A 20704-nucleotide genomic window follows, 5' to 3' on the forward strand; every position below is an offset into this window, starting at 1 on the left:
TCTTCAGGTCTGGATTTATGACCCGGACTTTAAGTCTCCTGAGGATCCCAGCAGATACAGCTTCCCTGGTCAGTAGGGAGCCCTGTACAGGTCCTCCATCAAGGACTGGTAGTGTCTCTCAAAACCCCCTTTGAGCAGAATGACCAGGCAGGTCCAGGAAGCAGGGGATTCTCTCCGTGACCAACCTGAAAGCAAATGGCTGAGGCTGTGGAGAAGCCGTGCAACCGCCTCCTGCTTAGAATGAAGTAGATTGGCTCTGTGACCCAGTTTACTCCAGAGTGAAAGCAGCTGCAGACCAATGGGAGGGGTGTCAGGGGTTCCCATCACTCTGGGGAGACTGAAGATGCTTTCCTTGCCATCCTGGTGGTGGGGATCTGCACCTTGACAATCAGAAGTGGGCCAGGGACAACTCTTCAGAATTGAAGGAGCTGTCAGCAAGGCCCAGCGTGTCAGCAAGAAGTTCAGAAATTGCCTAGCCAAGTAAGCTCCGAGCAGCAAGCCCCAGAGCCCTTCCAGCCCTGGACAGCTCATTAGACCTCTGCCTCAGACAGCTCAAGACAGCAGACTGATACTTGTGGGGCCCTCGGGAAGTTTATTCCCCTTTCTCCTATCCCTGTGCTTTATTTTTACTTCTTCATTAGAATTGCTACACTAGAGTCAAACACGGTCACTTGGAACCAGTTTTGGAAACCTTAGCTTCGGGTTCTGGCATAATTTCAAGGATAATCATTTTAAGCTAGAATAACTATGTTCCTCACCTTGTTCCACAAGGGTCTGTGGAGCCACTTATACTTATGGTGCAGTCCCTGAAGTTTTGATAGGCAAGATCTCCAAGGGTTCAGTACACAAAGTAAAAAATAAACAAACAAACAAAAAAACCATTTAGTTATAAAAACACAAAAAAGCCCAAAAAACTGTCACAGAGGCCCAGAACAACACATCTGGTTTTACTCATTTAAAAACACTACAAAGTCTTTCTCCTTGTTGGTCTTGTATCTAGACATTGACTAGTTTTGGGGCATGACTCCCTCTGCATGTTTGTGCCTCTGTCAGCAGTCTGGCTTCTCACACAGCAGTCAAGGGGCACTTGACCCATCTGAGGCTTCCTGTCAAACTGTTACAGAGGGCAGAGGGAGACCAGTGTCCTGACACCGCCAGCCACTGTGAGCATTATAGGACAGCACAGGCGTTTCACCAGCTGGAGGCGGGGATCGTCGTTTTCACACCCACCAGTGAAAGGGTGTTCAGAGAGAATCCTGGGTTTGCTTTGCCATTTAAAAATTGCATTACTGGAAAATGATCAGTACTTATTTTAAAACAAAGTATGTTGTTTTAAAGTTAACAGCCCAAACATTTGGTGCCTCACATTAGGTTGGGTCATCCTGATGCCCAGCTTTCTCCTCAATTCACCTTAAGAAAAATATTTTTCTTATCAATGTGGCTTTATTGTTCAAACAATGATAAAGATAGAAAGAAAAATATCATTTTAGTTCCTCTACCCTAATACTTCAACTATCTTCATCTTAAAGGTTTTCTTTTGAATCCCAGTGCAGATACAATTATAGTTTCTGCTTATTTTCTTAGTATGAATGTTTTGAAATTTCTACTTAGTTTTCATAATTATTTGTAATGCCTGTGTCATCTACTGAGGTTATATACTATATTTTTCGTTTGATTTAGGGATCTCGGTTTACAAGCTTATAAGATTATGCTGTTCTAAATAACACTGCAGTATATATATTCTTATAGTTTCCCTTTTCTTTTGATTATTTTCTTGTGGTAAATTACTAAGAGTGGATCTCTAGGTCAAAAGGCAGAGTGTACGTGTATATTGTGACATTGTTCTCCAGAATGATGTACAGTGTCCGATGCCTGCAAAGTAGGTGTGTGAACAGCTAAAAAGTTAACTCTTGATTGCCTGAGTGATGACTACTCGACGGCTTATATATGTATCTTCCAAAAATTTTTAGTTATACAACCTGGACTATTTCAGTTACTTTCTCCTGCTAGTTATGTAGGCAGACACATTTCTTTCTTCTTTTCTTTTTTTTTTTAAGTTTGTTTTTCCAGGACCCATCAGCTCCAAGTCAAGTAGTTGTTTCAATCTAGTTGTGGAGGGCACAGCTCACAGTGGTCCATGTGGGGATCAAACCAGCAGCCTTGTTAAGAGCACCATGCACCGCGCTCTAACCAAGTGAGCTAACCAGCCGCCCCGACAGACACATTTTTTTAAAGGAGCATTTTGACCATTAAAATAACCATGACACCAAACATTTTTATTATACGTTTATAGTTTACAAAATGCTTTCATATCCAGTCCCTCAGTTAATCCTCTTAATATTCGGTAAGGCATGTGGGATACGGACTATCATTTGTCCCTTTTCAAACAATGAGTATGGAATATAGAGGGTTCAAGTTCAACCAGATGGTGATGGTTCTTCAACTTGAGGTGTTCTGGAGAGACACCCTGATGGCCTCCTGCTCTCTTCCTCTGTTTCTGTGCCTAGGACTTCGGCAGCCTGCGATCAGTCACCTCCCGGTGTGACTTGAGGGCAAACCTGGTCAGAAACGGCTGTGGAGGCGAGTTTGAGAGCCCGGCCAGCAGCACCCAGGTCCTACGGAGCCAGCCTCTCAGCAGCAAGGGCTCCAGCTCTGCGGGCTCAGACGTCATTCAGATGACACCACAGGAGATCGCTGTGAACCTGCGGCCCGGTCAGTGCCCTTGAGATGGGACACGTTAGTGGAAAACGAGGCAGGGCAGACTGAGGGCAGGTGCCAGGGGAGGGTGATGGCAAAGCATGAGTCAGACTCCAGGAAGCCAAGTACAAGGTCCCGGTGGATGGACAGGATGTAGCTTAGTGATTTTTAAAATTGTGGTAAAATGCATGTCACATAAAATTTACCATTTTTAACTGTATATAGTTCAGTGGCATTAAGTACACTCCCAGTGTTGTACAGCTATCACTACAATCCATTTCCAGAACTGTTTGCATCTTCTCAAACTAAAACTCTATACCATTGAACGATAGCTCCTCATTCCCTCGTTCGCACAGCCCTTGGGAGGCACCGTTCTGCTTTCTGTTTCCATGAGTTTGATTGCTCTAGGTACCTCAGATACGTGGACTCATACAGTGTTTGTCCTTTTGTGTCTGGCTTATTTCACTCAGCGTAAGGTCTTCAAGGTTCATCCATGGTGTAGCATGTGTCAGAATTTCCTTCCTTTTTCAGGCTGTATATATATACTATATTTTGTTTATCCATTCATCCATCAGTGGACACTTGGATTGTGTCCACCTTTTGGCTATTGTGTGTAATATTATTATTTTCTATGAGAGAATGTAGTTCATGCAAGCTTCTCAGGGAAAGTGCTACTTCCGGGAAAAAGTACTTTCTCCTGTCAGCAAATTCCACTTGAGTTGGTGGCATTTTGAAGGGACCAACTTTTAGAGTAGAAGTATTTTGTTGTATGATGCTGGAGCCTCTGCGAGTCCTAGGGTTGTAATATAAGGAAACCAACAGGCGTTGCACACTTACCATGTGCTGGATACTTGACCGACCCTAAGGTACCTAATGTCACTGTACGCACGAGGGGCAACCTGCTCAAGTCCTCCCACTTAGCAGTGGTGAGTCTGACTCAATCTCAGGTCTGGTGACTGCAGAACTCGTGGTTGTTTCTCATCCACCACTTTCGTTATCCTGTATTCTACATATTAGAATCCTTGGATGCTGAAAGATGGATGTACGTGTGGCTAAATTAGGAAGCATCACACTGTTGAGAAGGCAGCTTTTTTCCAAATTCCACTGATTTGCAGCCTTTTCTTCTGTCCCATTGTCTACGACACCATTGGCAATCACTGTTTGTAGATGGTTTATTCAGATTTCAGGGCAGCTTGGTGCAGCGAGAACATCATGGGTCTGGATGTCCATCATGAGTCCTCGTTATGGCTCTGTCCCGAGCTCAGAGGCCCTGGGCAAGCAAGTTAGCATCTCAGGGGTTTTGTCACCTTCATGCCTCACAGCCATGTTCAGCTGCCTAAATGAGACTTTTTGTATAAATGCACTTTATTTTTTTAAAATTTATTTTATTCTTAGTTTCAGGTGTACAAAACAACACAGTGATTAGACATTTACACACCTCGTAAATATAAATGCACTTTAAAAAGTAAAAATTATTATTATTTTCAAAAAGTAAGGTCCAGAGGTACAGATTCTGGAGTCAGCCAGATCTAAGTTTGACTGGGGAAGGGAAGGTTCTCAGTGTCTTAGAAATGTCTTTAGCGTGGCACTGCACACTAGAAGCCCTCGATAATGCTTCTTGTCTTTGTTAGAAAGAGCTCAGAGACATCGTAATATTTGAGACATGTTTTATTTGCCTGTCAAATTGTCTTGGAAATAAAGAACAAGAGGAAGGTGTAAATGCCCCTGCTGGATAGCGAGGCCCAAACAACTGGATGGCCCAGGGGTTAATGCTGGGATTACCTACTTTTACAAATCATCTCACTGTAAGTGATACTTAGCCTTTTTGTTGGGTGAGACACCAAGTTGAGAGAGAGAAGGAAAGGAGCCCGTACAAAGCTGTGTGAGTGGGTAGAAGAGAGTCAGCTGAGCCTTTGTGTGGGCAGATGTTTGGTGACATCCTCTAGGGGAAAGTAACTCATTTCCTTATGTGCAGACAGGCTCAGGGTCAAGGGCTTTGATGAAGAAAGGGGTGCAGGAGTTGTGGTAGACTATTGAGATACTGGAACACTGTGTAGGATACGAGTGGTTATCAACTGATGTGAATGATATAGCTTCCTTTTTATCATAATAAAACTAACTTAAAGGAAATTCTTGAAAAAGTCGTCTACTTTAACACAATGTTATTTTTCATTTTTACTAGTCTGTCTTTTTCAATGTGTTCATATTTTTCACATTCTTATAATGCGTTTATAAGTGCGTATAGTTTTCACTCAATAATCTTTGAAAACGAGGACCCAAATTAACACCTCCAAAAGAGTTTATAGTTTCAGGGTCATCGCTGAAGGAGGTTTTTATATTTTTGGAACTCTTTATCTATAATTGCTCTCAGAGCCTGTGATATTCTCTCCAAGAAATACTCTTCATGGTGACAAATTCTTATTCTTTAGGGTAGGTTTAGTTTAGGAAAGAGTTAGAGGTCACACAAAGCCAGAGACGTGTTAATTCTAGTTTTTCAGATCAGAATTCAGGTATGACTATGTGGCAGAGAAACTGTTGTTTGGTTTCACTTAACTGGTTTTTTTTCTTTTTTTTTTAAAGATTTTATTGGGGAAGGGGAACAGGACTTTATTGGGGAACACTATGTACTTCCAGGACTTTTTTCCAAGTCAAGTTGTTGTCCTTTCAATCTTAGTTGTGGAGGGTGCCGTTCAGCTTCAAGTTGTCCTTTCAATCTTAGTTGTGGAGGGCGCAGCTCAGCTCCAGGTCCAGTTGTAGTTGCTAGTTGCAGGGGGCGCAGCCCACCATCCCTTGTGGGAGTAGAACCGGCAACCTTGTGGTTGAGAGGATGCGCTCCAACCAACTGAGCCATCCGGTAGCTCAGCGGAGGCTCAGCTCAAGGTGCCGTGTTCAATCTTAGTTGCAGGGGGCACTGCCCACCATCCCTTGTGGGAGTCGAGGAATCGAACTGGCAACCTTGTGGTTGGGAGCCCACTGGTCCATATGGGAATCGAACCGGCAGCCTTCGGAGTTAGGAGCATGGAGCTCTAACTGCATGAGCCACCGGGCTGGCCCTTAACTGGTTTTTAAAACAGCCCCTGAAGAGGAATTAAAGATGTGATATAAGGGCAGCCTTCTGCGGCAAAGTTCTCTTGGCATTAAATTTATGCACAGTACTTATTTATGCATAAAGCTCAATGTAGGCTCAATGAAAGGAAAAAGAAATCTGTCTTATTTGGTATAGTCACATCTCCTGCTAAGCATTTATATGATACAGTTTCCGGTACTGGAAATAAAACAGAAAATGTGATCCTGTGGTTTTACAAAATCATGATGTGACTGCTGGGTGCAGTTCTGGTCCTGTGGGAAGGTGTAGTGAGGTCAAGGTGATGGAGAGGTGCCTGCTCTATGAAGACACACCCAAATTGTGAGGATGTTTCAGTCATAGAGACAAAGACTAGTAGGAGATCTGCTGAAAATAGGAATTTTTATAGGTCTAGAACCTTGTGAATGTGTTTCTCAAATATTAGAAACACCTGAAGCCATTGATGCCTCATAAAATTTTGAAAATGTTTGTATTTAAAGAGAAGTCCAAGCAAACCCAGATATTTTTTATTCGGGTGAAGGAGAAATGGTATATTGCAGTTAGCAACCTCCACAAAGTAATGCCCTCTGACTCTGCGTTCAGCTAGGTAGTGATTGGTTTTTCCATTATGCATTTGTAGGAGTGCTTTTGTGTCTTCTCCCTGGCCCCGCTCCCCTTGCCTCATAATAGATATTTGTTGAGTATAATGTAACACTTTACCAGACTAGCCAAGAACAAGCCTCAGCATAATAGAAGACTTCACCAAGGCAAAGTTATTGTTCCAGGATCAGCCTGGAAAAAAAGAAAAAGAAATATTTCCCTCTCCTTTAAGCAGAGATTTTTGTTTTGTTTTTATTTTCTTTTTAAATTGAGATATGAATCACATACCATAAAATCCACCATTTTAAAGCATTTAATTCAGTGGTTTGTAGTACATTTGCAAAGCTGGGAAACCATCACCACTGTCTAATTCCAGAACATTTTCGTCCCTCCAAAAAGACACCCTGTACCCATTAACTGTCACTCCTTTCTCTGTCCACCATGTTCAGCCTCAGACAACCACTAATCTATTTTCTATCTCTTTGGTTTTGCTTATTCTGGACATTTCACTTCAGTCATGTACTCTGTGGCCTCTTACACCTGGCCTCTCTCACTTAGCAAAATATTTTCACGATTCATCCATGTTAGAGCATGTATCAAGACTTAATTCCTTTTTATGACCAAATAATATTCCATTGTGTATACATAGATATACCATGTTTTAGTTGATGAATATTTGGGCTGTTTCCACTTGGGGGCAGTTATGAATAAAGCTGCTGTGAGCATTCATGTACAAGTTTTTGTATGGACATATGTTTTCAATAATCGTGAGTATATAGCTAGGAGTGATATTGCTGGGTCATGTGGTGATTCTGTGTTTAACTTTTTGGAAGAACTGCCAAACTTTAAGCAGGATATTGTATAAACACAGGATCATGTTTTCTATTTTTTTCCAATCCTGAAAACGTCAGGGTAACAGCCTTTAAAAAGCCTTAACAAAGGACATAAAATCCTTAAGAAAGGACATAAACTTTAGAATAAAGTTTATTGAAATGGTGAAAAGCTAGAGGTGGAGCAATTAGAAAGGGTTTACTTAAGTCATCACTTGCCTCAATCTCTGAGCCTCTCAAAAAACGACCTTTGAGTGGTAGCTTTTAAAAAATTTTAAACTTTTTATTTTGAAATAATTTTAGATTCACAAGAAGTTGCAAAAATAATAGAGAGTTCCTGTGTACCCTTCTCAGCTTTTCCCGACAATAACATGTTACATAACCCCAGATCATATTATCAAAGCCAGGAAATATGACACCAGTATCATACTATTAACTAAACTACAGGTTGCTTTTGGTATGGGTTTCCTGCCAGCCCCTATTTATGATGCTTTGGAGGTGCCAGTTACCTGATTGAGGTATTGCTTCTGCCACCCAGGCTGGCAATGCATGTGCTTGATGTTGGGTGGATAAGAGGTTTGCTGTAGACTGAATGTTTGTGCTCCCCAACGTTCATTAGTTGAAATCCTAACCCCCAATGTGATGGTAGTAGGAGGGGGGGACTTTGAGATGTGATTAGGTCATGAGGGTGGAGCCCTGATGGATGAGGTTAGTGCTGTAATTTAAAAAAGACCCTGGAGAGCTCTCTCACCCTTTCTGTCGTGTGAGGACACAGCATGAAGTCTACATTCTGCATCCCGGAAGAGGGTCCTCACCAGAACCCCACCGTACTGGCACCCTGACCTTGGAATTCCAGCCTTCATAACTATGAGAAATCATTTCTGTTGTTTATAAGCCACCCAGTTTATGGTGCTTGTTACAGCAGCCCAAACTGTCTAGAACAGGGTTATTTTCAAGGAAACTAGAAATGCTGAGCTCTAATGCTTGGAGCAGGCCTGAAGGCCAACCATGGTTCTATCTGTCAAGAGGCAGAATTCTGAGGTGGGGAGGCGGGGTGTGATGCAGCACAGTGGCCTTGTTCTAGACCAGAGAGATGATTCTTCAGTTTGGGTCTGGATTTAATTCTGGGGTACCATTACCTCCTGCTGCCGTGAACAGAAGAGCGAGATGATAGTCTGCTCAGGTGTGCACTAGGGCCCCAATTCCCTGTTCAGCTGTAGTCCTGTTGTAATATAGGTACTTTTCATGTGTCCCTTCTTTCTTTTAATTTCTAACCCAGAAAGGTAATTCTGGGAAATCAAAAACTGATTACATTTTTGGGGGGATGGTGAGAATCTGTATCTGTTGAAGTACATTTGAACAGAAATCATTCTTGAAAAAACTAGAAGTTCTTGCTGGAATTCTCTACCTGCACTCTCCAGAAATGTTTGTCCTCTGATATATACCCCTAAGGAAAAGCTAACTTTTCACTATTTATTGAAGGGAGGGCAGAGAGAAGAAAGCTTTAAAAAAAAAAAAATCCATTTCAGGTAGAATGCTAGTCGATACTTGATTATGGTGGGAGAACCTTCCCTTACGAACTGAGCAGTGACAGGAATTCTGTGCAAAACACAGCTGAAGCTGGGTGCTTTGGAAACAGGGAAAACCAGAAGGACGTGAGAGGGGGCTGTTAGCAGGAGTGGCTTCACCCTCACCGTGTGAGGTGATCAGCTTTACTTTTGTGTTTGCTGTATCCTCCTTCTCTGACCCTGCTGCTGGTCCTGATTTTGTGGACTGGCCCCAGAGAGAAGGGGTGTAGCCACAGGGGCAGATGAACTTGTAGGGGTCCTACGTGGAGAGGGAGGAAGGGGGCGCATGTGTGCCGGGATGGTGTCCCCGTGGCACCCACTGTGAAGGCGAGAAGGGCTTTGCACCCTGCTGGACACAGGGGAGGTGGCGACTAGTTTAAAGTCTCAGGTGGTGCAGGACTGGGTGGCTGGATGTTTTATTATTGCGCTGCAGCCAAGCTTACATGGTTCCACGTGCGCCCCCAAAGATGGAAAATGTGCCCCAGAGCTTCTCTAAGCAGAGAGTATGCCTCACACACAGCAATGGCTTCACCTTCAGCCTGCTAACCTTGGAGGCCACTCTTGTTGGGGAGTTGGTGCCCTGTAGCTTAACTCCCACACTGAGAATTCGTCCAGGAATGTCAGTCCCTCCAGAATCTGCTGACAAGAACATTCCACGATTGCCAAGGCCCACTGAGGAATTTGTAGCTTTTAAACTCAGACATAGTTGAGGTAGCAATAAACCCTCATTCTGAGCATTGATGCTATTACTCTCTTTCTTATACTCTTCCTTTTCTGGAAAAGTGGAGAAATATTTCTGTTGAACACTCGCAGCCTTCCAATCGTGTGCGTGCATGTGCTTTCTTAGTGATCCATTTCTCTTAGAATTTAATGCCAAGAGATTTCTTACTTCAGAATAAAGGCCCTATTAGTGTACAAAGAGACCTATGTATCACATCTTATTTCCCTCTTTGCCTTCATGTCTGGAAAATTGGGCATTAAATTTAATGGCCAAGGCTGTAGCCTTTCACCCTCACATTTCTGGTCGGATTTTCTCTCTGTTTTTATCCCCACAGGAAATTGCTTTGACTTTTGGGGAAACTGAGGCTAAGTTTTCCTTGTGTAGATTTGTAGGGTGTTTATATACATTGTCTCCTCTAATCCCCACAAAAAATAACATCCTCCCCATTTTACTGATCCAGAAACTGAGCAGCATGCATGCTGAGTCCTTGGTGACAAGACCTGGATTCCAACCCAGTTCCCCCTTCCTCTTTCCTCCTGTGGGTGGCTCCCTGAATCCAAGCCCATTTTCTGTTTCCTGGTCCTAAAGTGCTCATCTGCTAATTACTCATAATCCACAAAGAGGTGGAAGTGGATTCTGGATAAAAGGGTGTAGCTTGGTATTTCTGGGGGAAGCGCACAGGTGACAGAAAATGCAGAGACCCTGCCAAAAGGTCATGGGATTGGACAGAGGGGACATGATTGCAGGCTATGGCCATTGGGGGTCTGTGTTCTGCCCATGCAAAGGAGGGTCTCCACTCCCCCCAAATTTCCCCCACCCCCACTCTTCCCCCACTGTGATGTAGCATACAAGGCTGGGAGGGACCCTGTGCAGTGACCTGTAGTGTCTGGTGGGAACCAGAGACAGACATTGATTGCAGCAGTTCAGAATTCATTCTGGAAGAAAGCTCAAACATTCCTCCATTTGAGCCACAGTCTGATGGTTTTTAAAAATAGGCTCATACCAACAGGTAACCCAAAGTACATCAATCTGGAGGCAGCTAGAACAGTACACGCAAAGACAAGTCAGAGCAAGCCCGCGCAGTGCTGTCACTCAGGCTACAAACAGTAATTATAATAATTGCACTTCATTTGTGCAGGCTCTCCCACATGAGTGCTTCGTAGCCTTAATCAGTGCTTTGCTGTTACTTTTTATTTTATATTTAAGGAGATGGAGGCTCAGGTGGCACCGCTAGTCAAGGGACAGAACTGGAACTTGGACTGAAATCTTTTGGTCATTTGATTCTTCATGGTCTAGTTAATGAAATACATCTTGTCTGGGGTGGGAGGAGGAGGAGAGGGAGCACGGAGGATTGGGTTCCTTGTCCTGCAAGTTCAAGAAGGCTCCAGCTTGCTGAGTGTCAGCTAGAGGTAAAATATTGGTATCTCTGAGGCATGATGCCAGCAGAGCAGGTGTGGACCCCTTGGCTGGGAGTGAGGCCACCTTCACTATTGTACCTCTGAACACACAGAGTACATCGGAATTTCAAATGTGTGTGGACGGTTCTTCTATCCAAACAGTTCAAGGATATCTCTTGGTGCCTCCGAAAGGCTAATCAGCCCAAGGGCAGATAGAATTACCTGGTATGAGTTTGTTTCTTGACGTTGGTTCTAAACAATGTGTTTTTAGAGATTATGAAATGATGTAGAATTGTTATCCTGGCATGAGTCCTTCTGATATTGCATTGACTTGGACCTTTCTATGCACCCTCAAGGTTAAATTGTAGAGGCCACACCTTCCAGACATTGGCGTTTTTCTTTGTTCTTTCCTCTGAATTTGTCTGTCTGTTAACTATCTTATCATAGAACCAAAAATTATTTTCTTTTTCTTGTAGCTGGTAGACAAATCCAGTAGTGTTTTTTCTTGCTTTCTTTTTTTCCCCTTTGGAGGGGGCTAAAATTTGGGATCTGTCTTCTTGTATTTACACATATAATTTCTGATGATAATGATTGGTATCTGTGATGTTCCAAAACATCAAATATGTCCAAGAACTAAATACTATTGTTTGATAAATAGCTAGGGAAATAGAAATAGGTGACATGGCACAAGCATGTCATTTTTGCCCTTTTGGGGTATTTTTTTTAATTGTTTTTATTTCAGGTGCACAAGACAAAGCAATACTTAGACGTTTATCATTTATATCCCTCACACTGTGTGAACCCCCCGCCCCCCATCCACTACCCCTCTGACATCGCACACAGCCATTACATTTCCACTGTCTCTATTCCTAATGCTGTACTCCACTTCTTGTACGTATATACATACATATATATACATATATATATAAAATTATAGTCGGTATTCATTATTGTTCAGCTTCAGCTTCAGGTGTACAGTGCAGTGATCAGGCATCTCCTTATGGGGTATTTTAAGTAACTGTCTTTGTATCCCCACCCTCCATTGCCTTGTAATCTGTCTCACCCACCTCAGTTCTTACTGACTGATGTCTGTACCCTTCTTTTGTTAATTTCATGCCCATTTTCTATTTCACACACACCTTTCCAGTCTCCTCCTGGCCACGTTCCCACCTTTCTCTGAAGTTCATGTGTGGTTGGTGGGCTGTTCTCACCCAAATTATGTCTGTGGACTCATCTGGCTCGTTGTACACCAATTACCCAAGTGTCCTTTCAGCTGAGAAAACAGAACACCGCTAAGGAGACTGGTTGTTAAAGAGTTTCCTTAGAAATGCTGAGCCAAGTATTTGGAAGGAGAACCTAGGGCTTCATCCTCAGCACTCATACTCCCTTCTGTCATTCTTCTTCCAAGAAAAATATTTCTTCTGAGAGACACAATCCCTAAAGAAAAGTAAGAGGTGGATCAACTTTGAAAGCAAAATCCATCCCTTCAGCCCCCAGCAAGTGGGGTGACCTCTAACGTGCATGGCCTCTGTGTTGGCACAGGTGACAAGACCACCTTCCAGCTGCAGGTCCGACAGGTGGAGGACTACCCCGTAGACCTGTACTACCTGATGGACCTCTCCCTGTCCATGAAGGACGACTTGGACAACATCCGGAACCTGGGCACCAAGCTTGCTGAGGAGATGAGGAAGCTCACCAGCAACTTCCGGTTGGGGTTCGGGTCTTTTGTGGACAAGGACATCTCTCCTTTCTCCTACACTGCACCGAGGTACCAGACCAATCCATGCATTGGGTAAGTGACCGGCTGTCCTTCTGTTGGGTATTTAAGGATGGGGGAATGGAGTAGCTGGAGAATGTAGCCCAAAGGAAGGACTGGGGGGCGGGGCATGTTTAGGAGGGAGAACCAGGCTTAGGTGTTTAATTTGATTGGCGATGACCCAGTTCTGCCCTCTCCCTATGCATGAATTGTCAGGTTGCCTAAAGATGTAAGGATCATAACTCATTTGTTTTCCTGCCTGCCTGATACAGAACTGTTTGCTACATTAATAGATTTTAGAGAATATTTTCAGGAAGTTTTGGACCCAGGGGACCAATGAGGGAGCAGGCAGAACAACTTAAGTGTTCCCCTTGTTTGGAGTGACTGACATGCTTGGGATAAGTGAATTCAAAGTCTGTCCCTGTTATAAATAACTATAACTTATCTCCACAAAACAAAATGAAAACCCTGTGCTTTAAAGGTATGATATTTTTCCCCAACGTAAGTCAAGTACTTGAATTAGAAAATATTTGACAAATTATTAGCAAATAGGAGTTTCTAACTGTTGCAACAAACACATCCAAAAGTATGTAATGTCTTAAACTTGATGGAAGTGTATCTCTTGCTCACCTAAGCTCACATTGGTCTCTGACCAGTGGACACGCCTCCTCTAAGCAGGGACTCAGGGATCCAGGCTCCATCCATTCTGTGCTTCACCATCTTCCACATGTGGCTTCTCAGGTCATCATGCCTGGAGGGTTACTCATAGGGGGATCTTCTGGGCAGGACTGAGTGGTCTTTGCCTCTTCTCCTACGTTTTAGTCTAAAAACTGTGTTCTAGCAAGGAGGCTGGAAACCGGTTTAGCTGTGCCCCTGAAGAAGAGGAAATGGGATTAGTGAACAAGTCTCTGCCATGGTATTTGTGTATGGGAGATGGAGAGTCACATCCTCTAATCCCCTTAACACAACCTCTGTGAGGTTGATTTGTTTCCCTTCTAGTCTTTCCTTTATTCCTTTACATGTCAAGATTATACAATAGCTAAGACTGGAGTTCTTACCAAGTGTCAAACACCATACTGAATACTTTACGTGGATTATCTCTTTTAAATCTCATAGCCATCTCTTGAGGTCTGTAAGGTAGATGTGAACCATATTTTAAAGATGAGGAAACTGAGGTTTAAAGAGAATAAATAACTTACCCAACATTACACAAATTGTAAGATGTAGACTTGGGATACGAATCAAGACAAACTACTTCCGGAATCTACCTTTCCATTAATATAGTGCTTGTTTTCCCCAGTCCAAATCACACTACAGCAAGCGCACTTTACCTGAGTCTGAGTAATAGTACCCATTCCAAAAACACCCGGCCCTCTAGGCACTTGTCTAAGGGTCATGTTAGGCTGTACTGCAGTAACGAACAATCCCCCGATCTCATTGGCTTAACACAATGAAAGTTTATCGCTTTTACAAAATCTGATGAGGGTTGAGCTGCTTTCTGTGGCAGCTCTCCTTCTAGTGGTGACTCAGGGATCCAGGCTCCTTTCATCTTGTGAAGTCACTTTTGATTCTTGGTTTCCTTGGTTGCCCCTAGGGGAAGAAAGCTGTTCTTAAGCCATTGAGTCTGTCTAACCCTTCAACTCACCTTCGGCAGCCTCAGCAACTCCCAGCTTGGGTTGGGCTGGGTGGTTGGGGTGACGTGGTGTTTATGCTGGTGGTATATGTTCTTCTGAAACCTTCCTGATCCTTCTGTATACTTTCCTGGAAGCTAATTTAGATCTTCCCCAGGGGTTGGAAACCGACACGATGGAAAAACCAATAAGATAAGAAAAAGTTTTAAATACAAATGATATTGTAAGTTCCTTAACCATTAAGAAGCAGTAGATGTCATCATTTGCTGGTTTAGCGTCCTCCTGGCCACAGGTGGTGGCTGGCATTATTACCTTGGTCCTCTCTCCAAGGCCCTTTTCAGCGGAGTCCCAGTGCCAAATGTCGGATTATTGGCATTCTGCTACTTACCAGGAGCACCAGCGTCTTCACCAACGTTTTTCAGTTCATCCAGAGTAGTGATTTGATCTGCTTCTTTTTATTTCTGCCCTCTGATTGGGCCCTGTCTCCAGACAGACAGGTTGTTTCTCCACTTTCATTCTTCTGTGGACCATTTACTCACTGTGAGATGCTAGATTGGAAGCTGGCAGAGGATGAAAGACTGACTCCGGGCACTCAGCATTTGAATTCAGGTTATAACACACGACTTATTCAGAGCTTCTTCTCTAAGGCCTGGAAGGCAGAACCAATCGCAGACAGTAAAAGTCTTGACTGTGAGTACAAGGCACCCTGAAAAGCTGCTTGTAAGACAGGAAACTCAGGGAAGAATGGGCGTTTTGGAGGAAACATCACATCTAAGTTATGCAAATCTCTCTTCTCTGAACTGGGCAACACATGGGGAGTCACTTTTTGGCTCAGTGAGCCGGCTGAGATTTATATGTCACGTGTAGACGGTAGAATAGGTGTGGTGTCCTGGGTGTCCTGAGAGAGGCCCCACTGCTCCTGGGGGAGGACAGAGCAAGCTGGGGGATGCAATCTCACTGTTCTTGTGCCTGGTCCTGCTGGTACCTGTGCTTTGTCTGCCTTTCTGAGTTTTGATGACACTGTAAATTAGTTACCAACATTTGAAAAATAGAAGATTTAACCTAGGATAACCAGGATTCCTAGGTTTTCTTGAACAAACTGGAAGATATGGTAAAGCTGGGCTTATTCCACATGTTGTTTGGCTGCCGCAGTCCCTACCACTCCCTCTTGCCTCCCCACTGGCCTGCTTCACTGGTTTACGTTCTACGCCTGGCTGGTAGACGTTGTCTGTGATCCTAGTCTATTCTTTCCCTTTAGCATTGTGGAGAGGAAAATCACAGGGTTCTTTTCAAGCCGCAGTGGCACCTTCAGTTAGTTTTTTCTTAGCTGTGGTGGTGGGAGCAGTAGAAGCAGCTCCCAGGAAGTTTTGGAAGGGATGGGGGAGTCAGGAGAAGTGACTTAATCACCTCTGCAGGACATCTCAGAAAAGAGAGCCAGTTTTTCATGGGGCTTTCGTGAGGTTAGTCCCTCCTCCTTCTGCTCCAGATGTTTCTGCCAAGGGATCAACCTCCTAGACTCATCCCTCCCCAGCTTAGAGTGCGCCAGAAGTGCCAGAACTGAAGCAAGTCGTACCAGGGCTGCCGCAGGAGAAAAAGATGTCAAGTAATTTAATCATAAGATTAAAGAATGGTTTAATTGCTATCCTGAGTCATAGGAGTAGTGTCACTGGGAAGAGTCACATGATGTCCACTGATACAGGACTGGGAGGATTAATCTGGCCCATTACTTCTAGTTGTAAACACTTTGTCTTTTGTTAGAGGTATTGGGCTCTTGTTCAAATATGTGTCATATCTCATCCATACTAAAATTGAACTCATAGAATCAGAGAGTAGACTGCTGGTTGCCTGGGGCTGAGAGGTGGGGGATGGGGAAATGGGGAGATGTTAGTCAAAGGGTACCAACTTCTGGTTATCAGATTAATGCTCTCTGGGGATCTAATGTACAGCATGGTGACGCTAGTTAATGATACTAGAAATATATACGTGTGTACTTGTGTATTTGACAGTTGTTAGGAGAGTAGTAGATCTTAAATGTTCTCAGCACACACACAGAAATGGAAATACTTGGTGTGCTTGTTTTGTTTCATCAGAGAATGCAGCCTTATCTTGAAAATTCTCAGACATTGTCTCTGATTCCTCTCTCCTATTCGCTTCCATTTTCTAACACTACGAGGTGTGTCTCATTTTAAACTTCATGTTTTTAAATTTGTCTCCCATAATTTCTACCACTTTCTTTCCTTAAGCTGCGTAATAAGACATTTCTTCTAGTTTACCATTTTGTTCTTCCGTTGTTTTAATCCATACACTGAAGTTTCGTTTTTGAATTTCAGTGACTGTATTTTTTATTTGGTTCTTTTTCAGACTTCTGTTTTTCATACTATTTTTTTCACAGACTCCTGATTGGTTTCTTCCCCCCTAATAATATCCTGTTCTGATCTTTGGTATTATCTCTTCCTCTCTTTGAATGTTTTAAATATCCTTGCTTAAAGTACTCCACCTGATTTGATTATCTCTACTTCTTGAACTGCAGACGCTTCAGTGTGTTGAATTTGCTGCCATTCTTTCGTGGTGGTTTGTTTCTCCGGGGCTTTATAACTGTTTCATTAGCTCCTCTTCATCAGAGGGTTGCGTACCCCAGGTGTGTCAGCCTCCCTGCAGGGTGGTTTTATATTTGCAGCTGCCAGGATCCTCCAGGTGTCACTGGGACTAGTTTTCCTGTTCATTTCTCAGCTGGGGGTTCCTTTGCCATAAAAGTAGTGAATTATGACTTGCTCAGGCCTGGAGCTGCAGTTGTTATGGGTGATTCATCTCACTCTTGGCTCTCAGTGGATCTTCCCTCTTTCCCAGGGCAGTGGCTGGAATTTTTCCATTTTTGATGTTAGCGACAGGGCAGCTCTTCGTAGCGCCTTGCTTCATGCAGAGAGCTACACTCCAGTGCTGGGCCTTGCGTGGGCCTGAGGCTCATTGACCTTGTCAGAATCCTGCCCCCAGCGCTTAGGACCTCTGTCAGATCCTGACACGGGGGAGCTCTCTGCCGTGAGCTCCGGCTCGCTTCCCACCTTGTCTCTTACATTCATTCATTCGTTTGATGTTTTCTTCTTCATTTCTGGCACCTGGAATTTCCCTGCTAGGCTTCCAGTCTTGACTACATATTAACATTTGTAAAAATTCTACTTGATCCAGCAGTTCTATATGATTAGAGTAAGAGGGGAGTTCTTTCCTTGTCAGCTTGATCCATAATAGTCTTCTGAAGCATTAGATTGTTTTCTGTATTTGCCTAGATCTAATGTCTTCAATTGGATTGACTTTTTATATACCCATGCTCCTCCAGGCTCTGTGAGCATATATATATATATATTTATTTATCTTATTGGTTCATAATTCTTAATTTAGCCCCTGCTTGTGGGGCCCTAAACTGGGGCCCTACAGCACAGACACAGGGTGGGGGTGGGAGGGCTTCCTGGCATGAGACCCTCCCTTCCAAATACCCCAATCCTCAGGACACTCAGACAGTTATTCCAGGGATTAAATTAAATGTCACGTGACATCATATTTCAGTGACTATGGAGACGTTCAACAGAGTCTGTGTGACGAAGTTGTTTTCCTCTAAGAGGTGCCACTAATTTGCTTCTAGTAAATTCTCTTCAACGAGGGCTTCTCTTTGGAAAACACATTTTCTAATTCCTAATTACTTAATAGCAATTCTCCACAGTAAAAAATCATCTACCGTTGACCCTTGAACAACACAGGTTTGAACTGAGCAGGTCCACTTATACGTGGATTTTTTTCAATAAATACGTACAGTACTGTAAATGTATTTTCCCTTCCTTAGGATTTTCTTAATAACATTTTCTTTTCTCTAGCTTACTTTATTGTAAGGACACAGTATGTAATCCCTATGACATACAAAATATGTGTTAACCAACTGCTTATGTTATAAGTGAGGCTTCTGGGCAACAATAGGCCATTAGTAGGTAAGTTTTTGAGGAGTCAAAAGTTATATACAGCACCCTTAACCCCTGCATTATTCAAGGGTCATCTGTACTTATTGCTGTTTTCAGGAACGTAAGGGAAGAGGTGAAAAATGTTGAGCTGATTTAGCTGAGCTTTTGACAGCTTTTCTGGTTTTCTCATTGAACAATTGTTATTCTGTTCCAACCTTTCCCCAACCAGCCTGATCAACCATGACAATTAAAACACACCTGAAATCCTAAATCATGGACCAGAATGACCCAGAAGGGTGTAGCTGCTTAGAGGAAGAACGAGAGGGAAGTGAGAGTTTGTGTGTATTTACTTCCTCCTGGGCCTGTCCATTTGTCAAATAACCCCAAATGGAACCTCAGCTCAGTTCTTTCTTCCAACTGGGAATGTAAGTTCCATGACCCTTCTCTTTATGACAAAATGAGACAAGGATGAAAAGTTTGGGTGGCCCAAACCATGAGTTATAGGAATCTGACCTGTGCAAGCACAAGCTGCAGGTGAAGATTTGGGAGCAGGAGGCAGGAGTGAAACAAAGGAAAGGCAAGTGGGGAAAGCCTCTAGCTGCTGCCCGTCTGGAGACAATGATGGCCGTTGTGGCTGCAGAGCTGACTGTCCAGAGCCAGCTTGTGGCGAATGACTGTGGTGGATGGAGCAGGCACTGTTGGTCCCAAAGAATGAAATGGCTTCTTAGAAAGCCCAAGATTACCTCTTGTGAGGAGGAGGGGAGCCTGTCCAGACCTGCCCTGGAAGCTCGCTTTCTTGGCTTTCTTGGCGGCAGTTAGGCAGGATCCCCTAGTAGTTGCTAAACCTGTTTGCTTTCCCCATGCATATGGCTTCTTTGGATGATAAAGCCTTCCCACCAGGCCTCTCCGTTAGTGTTTGTTTTTCGTCTTCCTTCCGAAAGAGGCTTCCTGAACATGTCCACAGAACTGCACAGTCTGGTCCAGGCCTTCCTGGCCTTGTGGGCTTAGCCCGTTCTTGCCCTTACTCCCTGCACGGCAGCTCCGCTGGCCTTCCCTCGTCTTGGGGCTCCCTATGCTCCCTGCTGCCATGGGGCTCATCTCTGGCCAGGATCCTCTTCCCTCTCCCCTTTACCTAGTGAACCCGTTTGTGAAACAGTGTAAGGCCTCGCTTCCTATTTCATTGGTTATATATCAAGCTGAAACTTCTAGAACTATAACTGGGATCTAACTTCCTCCAGGAACGGGGCTACTTGGGATCTCTATTGCAGATTGAAGATGAGATTGCCCAATATTTCAGGAGAAAGACAGCATTAACCTACTACTGAGATGCAATACTTCCCGCTTTCCAAATTTCCAGATATAATTGTTGGTTTTGAAATGATTTCTGTTGCATCTAGGAGAGCTGATAGTTTATCACTGTGATATTTATAAATGAATGAAGATGTGGAAGAACATTTTCATTCCTTTTCCACTTGGCATTGGCTTGTGTGCCGGCCTGTCCCGGTGGTCTCTGAGAGGGTTGAAATGAAGAGGCTATGTGATGCTTTGCCCCGAGGCAGCAGCAGAGTTGCAGAAGCGGGTTTCATAGAGTAGCTCACATTGTCTGCACTTGACAGTGCCCACCTTCCTCAGCCCAAAGGGCCTTCCCCTCTGTGCCGCGTGACTTCTCCATGTTGTCTTCCTCTGAGCGCTGTAGCCCACTTACTTCCTTTGAATCATTTGTCGATTCCATTCACCCGCAGCCTGGTATGTGCTGTCTTACCCCTTTAAGGCTTGAGCAGTTTGGAGAGAGGAGACTATGCTGTTTCCCTTTGTTCTCTCCATTGTGCCTATCCCACAGTAGGTGCCGGGTAAATATTTATTGGCTCCCAGAATTTATTGGTTGTTTAAGATGTAGAGACAAAAATGGAAAAATGACTCTTCTCTTCTTTCTCACTAGTTACAAGTTATTCCCAAACTGCGTGCCCTCCTTTGGGTTCCGCCATCTGCTGCCTCTCACAGACCGAGTTGACAGCTTCAATGAGGAAGTTCGGAAACAGAGGGTGTCCCGGAATCGCGATGCCCCTGAGGGGGGCTTTGACGCAGTACTCCAGGCAGCTGTCTGCAAGGTAACTTTCCTCCCTGGTCCTACATCTGCATGGGAGGTCAAGGGGGAGAGCACCAAGGGGCCGCTGGCACTGCCTGCAGGAAATGATAGATTTTAATGACCCCAGCATGTGGTTTCCCATCCACTCTTACATCAGAGGGTGAGCTCAGTGAAATCCACAGCAATCAAATCAGCTGGAGCTCAGGAATGGATGGGGGCTGGCGTCCCTGTGTCAGGGTGTGGCTGTGTGCAATGGGATGCTGTCTTTGCCAGGAGACAGCTGTTCTGTGTTTATGCATTTGGCTTTTTTTTAAATCTTTTTAGGGGAAAGAAAGGAAAGGTCAAGCCAAATGCTTAGAAGTTTATAGAGCTTTCTGGCCCAGTTTTGGTAAACCTTAAAGATTGCTCTG

At 43.9% G+C, this 20704-nt stretch overlaps 1 protein-coding gene across 1 annotated transcript in view; it reads left to right on the plus strand.

The window, feature by feature from the left end:
- Nucleotides 1-20704, plus strand: part of ITGB5 (integrin subunit beta 5) — a 117704-nt gene that overhangs the window by 19022 nt on the left and 77978 nt on the right. The window contains exons 3-5 of the mRNA XM_019738981.2: nt 2508-2712; nt 12420-12669; nt 20148-20316. Of these exons, the coding sequence (XP_019594540.2) occupies nt 2508-2712; nt 12420-12669; nt 20148-20316 (624 nt within the window). The remainder of the gene's footprint in view (nt 1-2507; nt 2713-12419; nt 12670-20147; nt 20317-20704) is intronic.

Source organism: Rhinolophus sinicus, linkage group LG01 (genome assembly GCF_036562045.2).
Source record: "Rhinolophus sinicus isolate RSC01 linkage group LG01, ASM3656204v1, whole genome shotgun sequence".
NCBI classification, from domain to species: domain Eukaryota; kingdom Metazoa; phylum Chordata; class Mammalia; order Chiroptera; family Rhinolophidae; genus Rhinolophus; species Rhinolophus sinicus.